Source organism: Pteropus medius, unplaced genomic scaffold (genome assembly GCF_902729225.1).
Source record: "Pteropus medius unplaced genomic scaffold, Ma_sr-lr_union100, whole genome shotgun sequence".
In the NCBI taxonomy this organism is placed as follows: Eukaryota; Metazoa; Chordata; class Mammalia; order Chiroptera; family Pteropodidae; genus Pteropus; species Pteropus medius.
The window spans coordinates 23,111,087-23,122,548 of record NW_024351729.1 but is presented as its reverse complement, the minus strand read 5'-3'; the positions used below and the strand labels follow the sequence as shown (position 1 = coordinate 23,122,548).

Sequence of the window (11,462 nt, the reverse complement as noted above, 5' to 3'; positions counted from 1 at the left end):
GCCTAACAGGAGCTATTTGTGGTTCCCCAACAAAAACCGCCTGCCCAGCCTCCTCCCCCATATGCTATGCCCAAACAACAAGACTGGGAGGCTCTGGGAATAGAGGGGATGACAGGCCCTGGGGGACAGTCTGGCTGGGCATGAGGGCAGTACACAGTCCATCACAAGGAGTAGTACGACAGGGCCCTGGGGGCCCCTGGAGGAGACCTGGCAGTCAAGACAGCAGGGGACATCACTAGGCTTGTGCTTATCTTTTTATTGTTTCTGTGCTGAGCCCCTGCGGTGGGGGAGGGGCAGGCACAGGGAGGTGGGCACCCCTGCCACCCGCCTGAGACCGCTCTCTGCCTCTCTCGTCTTCTTTCCTCTCAGCATCTCTCCCACCATCTCTCCTTCCGAATCTCCTGCTCCCACATCTGGCACCTTCGGGGGTTCCCTCTTATAGCCCCTGCTTGCTAAGCCCACCCTGGGAACATATGGGACCATGGGGTTGGTGAGTGCCCCCCAGCAGTCTCCACAGAGGGCTAGTCCCCCAGTTACCTGCCTAGGTTACTGAGGAGGAAGCCCTCTTTCTCTATGACCCGGGCTGGGGAGTGGAGAGGTCCACGGGGCTCGATCCTGACCCTGTGGGTCCCAACACCCTGCTGGGGAGCTGGAGAAGGGCTCTCCAAAGCCAGAAGAGGCTAGAGCCTGAGGTCACGGAGGTGGCAGGTGCAGGGTCACCGCTCTCTGCCTTGGCTCCATCTGGGCCCTACCCAGCACACCTCAGGGGTAGCTGAGAGTTAGGCTCACTCGCTTCCAACATCCAGGACTCAAACTGCTGGGGACCCCCTGTGCCAGGCAGGGACGGGCCATGTCCCCTGTGGGGACCACGAAGGGTAGGTGGTGAGCAGGCGTCGGAGGCTGTGAGGGGAACACTGTGGCTGGGTGTGGTGGCCTGGGATGAAGGAGGCTGGCTTTAGGGGGCAGTGGGGACAGGGTCAAGGACGGTCTCTGGTGGCAGAAGGGTCTCCGGCTTTAGAGCACCTCGTGTTGCTGCTGTGTGGCCTCACTGACGACCTGAAAAGGAAGAGAATCCCAGTCCACTCCAGTACTGGCAGGAGAATGGCACCACAGCCAGCTGTCCCCACCCAGCATGGGAGGCCCCCTGCTTCCCCTAGGTGGGGGCTTCAACAAGCACAGCTGGCAGAAAGCACCTGGGTGACAGCCCCCCAGACACACTCCATGGCCCCCACCAAGGGTAAGGGGACCAAGAAGACCGCTCACCTCCCCATCCCGGGTCTCAATGGTCTTGATCATCACTGTCTTCTTGGTATGGACCTCGGAACCCCTTTGCTCAGGGCTTGTTTCTGTGACAGATCCATCCACATGCTCAGCTTGGGCCTGAGCCTAGGCTGCTCCAGGGGCTGGGAGTCCATCCCTGCTCCCACAGGGCAGAGCCCAAAAGACTCCCACCCCCTCAAGATGGGCCTGGTACTTTTTGAGCAAGACTTTTATCACGATACTGTCCTTGAGCCCAGTACCTAATAAGTGGCTCTGCAGATCCCAGAGCTGAGATGGGATCAGAAGCCAACAGAGGTGCTGCAGGTGTGGCCTGGTTCAGACGGGCGGGACCCCTGAGGCCCAGGCCACCCAGCGTTCCCATCCTCCACACACCTCCTCGCCACTCTCCACCCCTGGGCTGCAGGAAAGTCTTGAATTAATTTGTACCCTGACAGTTAGAACCCCAAAGCCCAGTCCCGAGATACTCTTTTGGAGGACCTCATGGTACCCAGCCCCCTTTAAGACTCCAGATGAGTAAATGGATGTCTTAACGTAAGAGAGACGGACAAGAGCCAGTCACTGATTCATTGTGTTGGAAGCCAGTGACTTGCCCCTCTGTGCCTCGGTTTCCTCTTTGTGATATGGTGACCATGACACTTGCCCTATCATGGCCACAGAACTATAAATTTCAAAGAGCACGAAGTGGTTTTGAATGCAAGGCTCATACGTGGTTTCTGTATAAACTATTAACTAACAAGAGAGGTTCTGAGTTTTATAGGAAAGGTCAAATTTAGGTCCTTGGTATTAAGAGTTTGGTGGTCGTGAATTTGCTTTAGCGAGCAATCAGCCTGTGATAAACGTTGTAACTCGGTGGAGCACAGCGTGTATTCTTTCCTGATGGAAATGAACATCGAAGATATAAATGGTTTGATCTAGGAAAGGCGAAGCTGCCAAGGACTCCAAATTCCTTTCCTAATGTGTCATTATAGTGTGTTTTTCTGCTCTCAGGGGTTGGAAAGCCACACAATCTGCATATTACTAATGGCAGAATGGCAGAATGCCCTAGGAGCTCCTTCTTCTAATTGTTTGGCTTTGCTAAGGTTTGGCTCCATTATTTTAAACATGCATCCAACATCTTGCTCCAGCAAACTGGAGGTATTCAACAAGCAGCAGGGGGTGGGAGTGGGGGTGGGGGGTGCTTGGCAGCTTCCCAAATAGGCAATAGGTGGTGGGTGCCTTGTAGCCCAGCATGTATGGTTCTAGATGCTCCTGCTGCCAGGCCCCTAAGGATAACCAAGGTTCCTTCAGAGTTTTTGGTATATCAAGGAACAGAAGCTGTTCGCTGATGCTCTATATTCCCAGAAGGTGCAGGGGACATGGTCAATAAAGTACCATGAAATGAAATCAAATGAAATGAAACAAAATAAAATGAATAAAATAAAATGCTCTCTGTCAGAACATGCCTCTAAACTTCCCCAAGCCCCTGCAGCAGCCCTGTTTCTCTTCCCCCGAATCCCAGCCCTGTCTCCTCTCCTCCTGGCTGGCCTTGGGCGATGCCCATGCTGGACTTCTGCCCCTGGTGACCTCAGCCTCCACCTGCCAACATGTACTCACCTCGGAAGTTGAGGGCAGAGAAGGTCTGGATAGGGAGGTTGATCCTGAAGGGGGAGAGACCAAATCCCCAAAGGGTTAGGACCCTCCATGTCTCCCTGTGACCACTCATCAGCACTTGCCCTGGTCCTCGCTAACGCCATCCTCAGCTGTCTCAGTCTCATGGACCTCAGCACTCCCACTATCACGCTGCTCAAAGCATGGGGTCAAAGGCCAACTCCAGCTGTCCCAGGAACTGTCCCTTCTGGAAGGTTCACCCAGTCCATCTCTGACCTGCTGATAAGACACCAGGACCCCCAACCCCACTGCACTCTCCAGCTCATCAGTAAGAAGGATTCCCTTCTTACTCCCGACACTGCAGGATATATTGATAGCAGCTGTGGGAGACATCCATTGTGTGTGCCCACCCTCCGGCCAGGCCAAGTTCTAGGAGCTGCCATCCCCATTTATGCCTAGTGCCGGGAAGATGTAATGCTATCTTAAAAAGTTATTCTATGTAAGTGGCATTCTACAATATCTGAACTCTCTCTATGCGTAAGTCTATATCTAACATGTCTGCTGATTTTTTTTAAAACTTCAGATATTATCATTTTTATGAATATCAATGGGTATCATTTTTCTGAGTTAATGACCTACTTTAAATTGAAGTTAAGTTTGCATATAGTTAAATACACAGACCCTTAGTGTGTAATCCAGTGAGTTTTTATCATCTGTATCCCTATAACTACCCATCTAAAACAAGATACAGAACATTTCCTTCACTCCAGAAGGTTCCCTTGTGTCCCCTTTCAGTCGTATGTTGTTTTCTGTGTCTAGAGGTGAGTTGACATGTCGAGCATATTATTCTGGTTCTTCTCATATGAACACATATGAGTGTGTGCACACACATGCACCCTCTCCCTCTCCCTGCGTCCAAGGCTCTCTGCTTCTCCCTCTGTCTATCTCTATGTGCCCGCCTCTCTTTCCCTCTTCATCATTCCCCTTTGCTCTTATCTCTCCCCTGACCGTCAGTAATATTTTATTACCAGTTGCTGAACGTGATTTTATGCTGCTGGTTCTTAATTCTGAAGGTAGAAGAGGGAATACTTACATTTCTCTTTTTATAAAAGCTATTAGTTAAATCAATTTTTACCCAGGTGGCCTTGGTTAATTCTGCAATTAGTGGAGTGGTGGCCTCTTGTATAAAATTGTTTCCAGATCTTATTGAGGTGATCCTGAGCCTCCCACCTAGGGAAGGAATGGGCCCCTCTGCACCCTCCAGAACTCTACTGCCAGTGCTGTAGAGGGCCTCGCCCCTCACCGGCTCTCCTCGCCCTCCAGCAGCTTTCGGTAGGTGGCAATCTCCACGTCCAAGGCCATCTTGACATTGAGCAGGTCCTGATACTCCCGCAGGTGGCGAGCCATCTCATCCTTGAGGTGCCGAATCTCTTCCTCCAGGCGAGCAATGTTGTCCTGGTAACCACTGGCCTCACTAGCAAAGCGGTCCTCCAGCTCCCGCATCTGCCTCATCAGGGAATCGTTCTGCAGGGGACAGGTGCAGAGGTCAAAGTCAGGTTGTTGGGGGGAACACAGGATGAATAGAGACACAGACATCTGGGGTTGGGAGCAACCCCAGATAATCAAGTCCAAGAGTTGTGAAACAATTCTCAGTCAGGGAACCTTGAACCCAAATGATGTGTTATGTAGAAATTCATCGAATAGAATTGATGAAAGAGAGCATGGCTGTTTGGCCTCCTCACCCCCACATAGGAGCCCCATGATTTCCTGACAGCCCAACTGGTAATCCACCTGTTTTTACCCCTGTGACAGATATGAGGAGAAAGAGGCCCAGAGAGGTTATGCGATGGGCCCAAAGTCAGAGAATGAGGGTGTGAGCTACAGGCAGGAAGGGCTGAGCTGGGCAAGGTGGGCAGGGACTCACAGTGCCCTTGAGGGCGTCGATCTCGCAGGTGTAGGACTGGATCTGGTGTCGATACTCCATCATCTCCTGCTTGGCTTGGCGCAGTGCATCATTGTTCTTGTTGGCTGCCTGGGTCAGGTCGGACACCTAAGGGCAGAGAAGGGCCCTGAGATGATGCAGGTCGGGGTGGGCAAGAGAGCATGGAGACTCCAGCTCACCCTTCTCCCCATGGATGGAGCCACAGAAACCACCTCCAGACTGGGCAGAGGAGCAAGGCTGCCCACCTTTGACTTGTACCACTCCTCAGCTTCTGAGATGTTCTTAGCCGCGATGGTCTCGTACTGGGCCCGGATGTCCCTGAGGGCGGCGGTGAGGTCTGGCTTGGACATGTCCATCTCCACCTGGACCTGCTGTTCCTGAAGCTGGGCCTGTAGCTCTCGGATCTCCTGCAGGGTGCAGCTGGGCTTCAGTCCCCTCCCAGACCCCACACAGCACCCTCATATCCCTATCCCCAGAGGCCACCACCACCAACCCCCCCTTGCCACCTGCTTTCATCCAGCATATTAGGACTCTAAGGAGGAGGGCCCAGGGTATACCTCTTCATGCACTTTCTTAAGGAATGCAATTTCCTCGTTGAGAGATTCAATCCTACGCTCCAGGTCAATGCGGGCTAGAGTGGCTGCATCCACATCCTGGGGGAGGTCAAACAAGAGGAACAGGGTCACCTATCACCAAAGCAGGGGGAGACCAGGGGCCATACAGGGGAACAGAGAGGTAAAGCTGCTGTGGGACCAAATAGGGCTCACCCCTCGGAAGGCAGCCAAATTGTTCTCTGCTTCTTCTTTCAGTTGAATCTCCTCTTGCAGCCTGGGAGGACAGATAGACAGAACAGACAGTTAGTTGGCAGTGATAAAACCGGCCCTGGAGATGACTGGCTTGAGGCTGCCCAGGGAATGGGCTCAGGACAGGGAAAGAAGGGCTGGCCGTTGGGTAGAGATAGGAGGCCCCGCCCACCTGGGGAGGGAACAGAAAATGGCCCAATCTCTGTCCTACAGCCACACCCTGGAAGTCTATGTCCCTACCAGATTGTGACCTCCCTGGGATTAGAACAGTGTCTATTTTTTTATCCACTTCTGCGTTCCTGGTTCCCAGCTCCAGCCTGGCCCATGTAGGTACTCAACTAATGTTTGTGACCTGGGTGGCAAGGCGGTGACTCTGCTCACTCGGGCTCTCAGATGCAGGACCCATGAGTACCTGCTGTCCTTCAGTACTAGGAGCCTGGTGGAGTCGGGTGGAGCCCGCCTTCCTGTCCCCTAAGCTTTCTGAGGGCTGCAGCCCCCAACCCATTTTCCCCTTTCCTCTGATTTACCCATTCGCCTGTGAAATGGCACAGTTTTAGCCAGGCCCAGGGACAGAGAGTCCCTCCCCAACTCCCTCCCCAGGGCCCCGTCACAGATGAGCTGAGCTACGCTTGGATTCCTCACCCCCTGACCTTCCCAGGAGCCCTGGGTTTCCTTGTCTCCTGTCAAACCCCCCTTTCCCCTCTGACTGCATCGGGTCTCCTTCTTCCACCCATTTGCCTGCCTGACCCCCAACAACATCACCGCGGCATCTTCGGGTGCTTTTTTAGGGGGCTGTCCATAGGGCATCTGGTCTTCCAAGGTCTCCCATTTCCACCCCAATAAAACCCCTGCTTGTCAGAGTGGGGGCACAGGGGAAAGACCCTAAGTCTAGCTCCTCTTGGGGGACACAAGTAGGTGGCCTTCTCCCTGCCTGGGGCAGGAAAGGGTCCCAGGCGCCCAGCCCGTGGAAAAGGGGTTCTGGGAGCACCCGGCGCTCACTTGGCCTTGAGCCTCTGCAGGTCGTCCAGCAAGTTGTCACGCTCGACGTCGACGCGGGCGCGCTGGTTGTGGAGCACCTCCACCTGGCGCCGCAGCTCGCGCAGCTCCTCCTCGTAGATCTCAGCGACCCGAGTGGGCTCGCGGCCCTTGAGCCGGTTCACCTCGGCAGCGAGCGCCGCGTTCTGCTGCTCTAGGAAGCGCACCTTCTCGATGTAGTTGGCGAAGCGGTCGTTGAGCTCCTGCAGCTCCACCTTCTCGTTGGTGCGCGTGGTCAGGAACTCCTGGTTCACGGCATCGGCCAGCGAGAAGTCCAGCAGCTCACCCGCGCCGTAGGAGGAGGAGGGCACGCGGGCCGAACCCAGCCGGCTGCCCCGCAGCGACCCCAGGCCCCCAGCCCCACCCGACGTGCGCGACACCTGATACACGCGGGATGTCACCGAGCTCGAGGAGCCCTTGGAGCCGAAGCCCGCGTGCGGGAACACGGGCGAGCTCAGCGGGGAGCCCAGCGAGAAGGCCGGGGCCCCGCCGAAGGTGCGGCGGTAGGAGGACACGCGCTGGCTGGATGAGTAGGCCTGGCTCATGGTGGCGGCGCGGGCGAGGCTGGGCGGCAAGGAGGAGGCGGCTGACAGGCGGCCGACCGGAGAGTGGATGCGGCTAGGGTAGACAGAGCCCCCAGCCGTCCGCACTATTTGTATCCCTCCTGACATCAGCCCCCGCCACCCCTCCCCTGACAGCTGCAGGATCCCGCTGTCCTGCCAGGAAAGGGCGGCCGCTGGCGTGGGGGCGGGGAAGCCAGCTCCCCAACAAGAGGCCTGCGCCCCTTAGCCGGCTGGTGGGGGGCCCATGAGGGTTATGGGAGAGGCTGGAGGACCTAGGAGAGCAGAAGATGGGCTGGCCTGCCAACGGCTTCACCACGGCAGCAAGCATGTCTGAAATCCCCCAGGCAGGCCCCTCTCTCCCGTGGGTGCCTGCCTTGTCCTGGGGGTGGTCAAGGGAGAGTGCCTGGGAGAGGCTTCTATTTAATTTGAGGGTCTGCTTTTTGCTCAAAGATGAGACGTTGAATCATTTCCTGAAGGGACAAGGCCTGATCCCAAGAAAGGCTCCGAGTCACCTTTTTTCTAAAGATTCTCTGCAAGTGGCAGAGATTTGGGAGGGCTCTGACAAAGACCAGGAGATCACCAGGCCTAGAGGCAGAGGGTCTCTAGGCAGACCCAAGGGAGGGAGGGTGCCATGGGGACAGAGAGCAACCCTGGTCAGAGCAGGCCTGCTCAGGTATGTCCATGGGCACATGGGTTCTATCTCTGAGCCTCAGTTTCCCTCTGGATTAGTACAGGCCCTTTCCTCTCCGCCCCCCACCCCACTGGTAAGGATGAGGCCTCAAGTTTACAAACAACAGGGTGATTTCCCATAAGAGTCCAAAAGAGTCCAATGGCCTCTCAGTTTCCAATCACTATGTCTACTCTCACCCCCGCACCGGCAACTTCTGGCTTCTGCTCCTTTGTGCCCACCCCACCCCGCTCTGATTCATCCCCCTACTCACACCACCCACGACCATGCACACCAGGGGTTTGTGTTTTGTCAGGAGCCGCATGTCAACCCAGCCATCTCTGGCAGCAACAGCTGCCAACCCGAAATACCAGAGCTGGTATTTATAGAGGAGAATGCATGGGTCCGGGGAAACAAGCACACGGGAGAGGAGCTCTGGGGGTGGGGGCCGGGTACCTGAAGAAGCATGGGTGTCAGATGGCTGAGGAAGGCTTGGGCTGATAAGCCCCGCTCACTTCCCATCTCTGTAATGGTCCAGGCCCCCAGAAGGAAAGGAGCCCCTCGGAGGGTTTGCCCATCCCTTCGCAGCCTCCCCTCCTTATTACAAGGCACTGGCCGACCCCGAAGGACATCCCCACTTCTCCATGAACACTGGCTGTCTCCCTACACCTCCACCTGGCACTCTGCGGGCCTCTCTTATGCCTGACCCTTTTGGAATGCAAACCTTGGAAATAGAGTGCTGATCCTCCCCGAGCTCTGCCATCACCAGCAGCACTAATTACTAGCAGATAAGTCTTTTACTTCTCTGTGTTTTCCTTATAAAGTAGGAATGTTAGCCTTGCCATTTCTACCCTATAAGTGTTTGAAGAGGCTCAGATCACAATATGCAAAAATAATAACAATACCTTACACATACTGAGCACCTACTGTATGCCACTCTGCTGAGCGCTCCACAGCTCTGATCCCCAATTCTCCAGCAACCCAATGAGATAGGAACTAGTATTCCCATTTTGTAGCTCAGGAAGTTGAGGCAGGCTGACTGCAGAGCCCATGCTTTGCCCCCAGGGTAAGTGTGAATGTGACCTGTAAAGGGTTTTGTTACTGCTGTCTTTTCAGTCCTTAGATATTGTCTAATTTTCATCCAAGAGACAAGCTTATGAAGTGGGCAGAGGAGTTCCAGATATTCTTATCCAGGCTTCGAGTCACTGCAAGCTGTCGCATTCTGGTTATTTTTGTGTCTCGTTTCCCAAACTAGATTCTAGGCTCCTGGAGAATTTTGGAGACCATGTAGATTCTTAGCACATCCCAGGCAGCACTGTCCTTGTTGTAGTTCAAAGTAGCCCGCAAGCTTGCTTTCCCATCTCCTTATTTTGGTAACAAATGCTACACACACACACACACACACACACACACACACACACACACACTAAGAGTAGACAGGTGACTCAGCTCCCAGCCAGTCTCAGAACTGCATCCCTCTCACTGCAGTGATTGGCTCAAAGGATGGGCCCAGACTTGAGCAAGGCCAATCAGAGAGCTTCCCTGGAATTTATAGATGGAACTGGGATTACTAAACCGGAGCCTACAGGCAACCATATTTCTTGCCCTCTGGGGAGGTCCTTCTGGAATAGGAAAGAGAAGTCAACTCCAAGAAGAGACAAAGACACTACAGAGGAGGAGAATGCCAGGCGGGCGATCTAAATTCCAGCCCTGGGAGCCCTGGTTCTGCAGCTCTTCCCTTGATTTTGGGAGCTCCCTCAGGGTCCTTCCTTGTTTTGGAGTCAATAAACCTTTTTTTTTTTTTCATTTAAGGCACTTGGTGTTTGCTTCTGTCACTTGTAGTCAAAACTATCCCAACTAATCTACTGAGGGAGACTATGCGCCCATTTCCACGAAGCTGGAGAGGACAGAACATTTTTGGGACTCTCTCTGTGAACAGTCTCCAGACCACATAAGGAAATTGCTCTTCGGACCAGCCTGAGGCCTCAGTTTCTTGGTGAAATGAGGCAGAAAATACATGAATAAATCATGCCATCTATTCTCTAGTCAAAATCAACATCTACCAGACTTGGCTCTGAACCACTTGGCACTGTTTCCAAAATTCAGTTTCACCCCTGAGGATTTGCTACCATGGAGGGTATCAAAACAACACTCCAAGGCTTGGAAGGCAAGTTAAAGAGGAGCACTCCAAAACACGTCCTGTTTCAGCAGCAACACCACTGGAGTAAGAGTTTAGCCTCCTCAGGGGACTACTTAGGATTGGACACACTAAAAATAATAATAATTTATCTGGATGGATAACATTTTCAGCATAAAATTCAAGAGGCCCCATTCTGTGGGTTGCCTTTTTATTCTGTTGATAGTGTCCTTGATGAACAAGTTTTTAATTTTAATGGAGTCCTTCGTTTTTCTTTTATTGCCTGTGCTTTTGGTGTCACAGCCAAGAAACCATTGTTAAGTCCAGCGTCATGAATTTTACCCCCTGTTTTCTTCTATGAGTTTTACAGTTTTATATCTTTGATCTATTTTGAGTTAATTTTTGTATGTGGTATAAAGGTAAGGGTCCAACTTTATTCTTTTGCATGTGAATATCCAGTTTTCTTAGAACCATTTGTTGAAAAGATTGTTCTTTCCCCCACTGAATGGTCTTGGCAGCTTTGTTGAAAACTAGTCATGTACGTGAGGATTAATTTCAGGGATCTTTATTCTATTCCATTGGCCTATATATCTGTCCTTATGTCAGATTCGCACTCTGTTGATTACTGTAGCTTCTTAGTAAGTTTTGAAATCAGGAAGTGTGAGTCCTCCAGCTTTGTTCCTTTTCAAGATGTTTTGGCTGTTCAAGTTTCCTTGAAATTCCATATGAATTTTAGGATAGATTTTTCTATTTCTTCAGAAACATTGGTGGGATTTTGAAAGGGATTGCATTGAATCTGTAGATCACTTTGGGTAGTATTGACAATATTAAACAACAGGTTTAACAATATTAAATCTTCCTATCGATGAACACGGATGTCTTTCCATTTATTTCTGTCTTTTTTATTTTAACAATGTTTTGTAGTTTTCAATTTACAAGTCTTATGCCTCCTTGGTTATGTTTATTCCAAAGTATTTTAATCTTTTTGACGCTATTATATATGAAATTGATCCTGTGGGGTTTTCGCTGTATTCTGTTAACATGGTGTGTTATACTGATTGATTTTTCCTATCTTGAACCATCTGTGCATTCCAAGAATAAATCCCACTTGGTCATGGTATATAATCCCTTTAACATGCTGCTGAATTTGATTTGCTAGTATTTTGTTGAGAATTTTTGTATCAATATTCATAAGGCATAGGATGCCTCCCTGCCTCTTGTGCGTCTTGGTCTGGCTTTGGTATCAGGGTAATGCTGGCCTCACAGAATGAGTTAGGAAGAATTCTCTCCTCTTCAAATTATTGGAAAAGTTTGAGAAGGATTGATGTTAATACTGAATAGATTAATTCTGAATGGTAGAATTCACCATCGAAGCCATCTTGTCCAGCTCTCTTCTTTGATGGGAGGTTTTGAATCATTCTTAATATCTTCATTTCTATTTCATTGA

General features: G+C 51.8%; 1 protein-coding gene across 1 annotated transcript; it reads right to left on the bottom strand.

Annotated features, from left to right (window-relative positions):
* Nucleotides 1-211: 211 nt before the first annotated feature.
* Nucleotides 212-7,279, bottom strand: DES (desmin). Its single transcript, XM_039844857.1, has 9 exons — nucleotides 6,613-7,279; nucleotides 5,578-5,638; nucleotides 5,368-5,463; nucleotides 5,056-5,217; nucleotides 4,793-4,918; nucleotides 4,172-4,392; nucleotides 2,875-2,918; nucleotides 1,264-1,346; nucleotides 212-1,056 (listed from the first exon to the last, which is right to left on the bottom strand). The coding sequence occupies exons 1-9, from the start codon at nucleotides 7,191-7,193 to the stop codon at nucleotides 1,015-1,017; spliced, it is 1,416 nt and encodes a 471-aa protein (XP_039700791.1). The 5' UTR covers nucleotides 7,194-7,279; the 3' UTR covers nucleotides 212-1,014.
* Between the last annotated feature and the right edge of the window lie 4,183 nt (nucleotides 7,280-11,462).

Coding starts and splice junctions, on each gene's coding strand:
- DES (XM_039844857.1), bottom strand. CDS start 7,193: ATGAGCCAGGCCTACTCATCCAGCCAGCGCGTGTCCTCCTACCGCCGC. Junction 5,218..5,367: donor TTAAGAAAGTGCATGAAGAG/GTATACCCTGGG, acceptor TGCACCCTGCAG/GAGATCCGAGAGCTACAGGC. Junction 4,393..4,792: donor TCGACGCCCTCAAGGGCACT/GTGAGTCCCTGC, acceptor TGTCCCCTGCAG/AACGATTCCCTGATGAGGCA.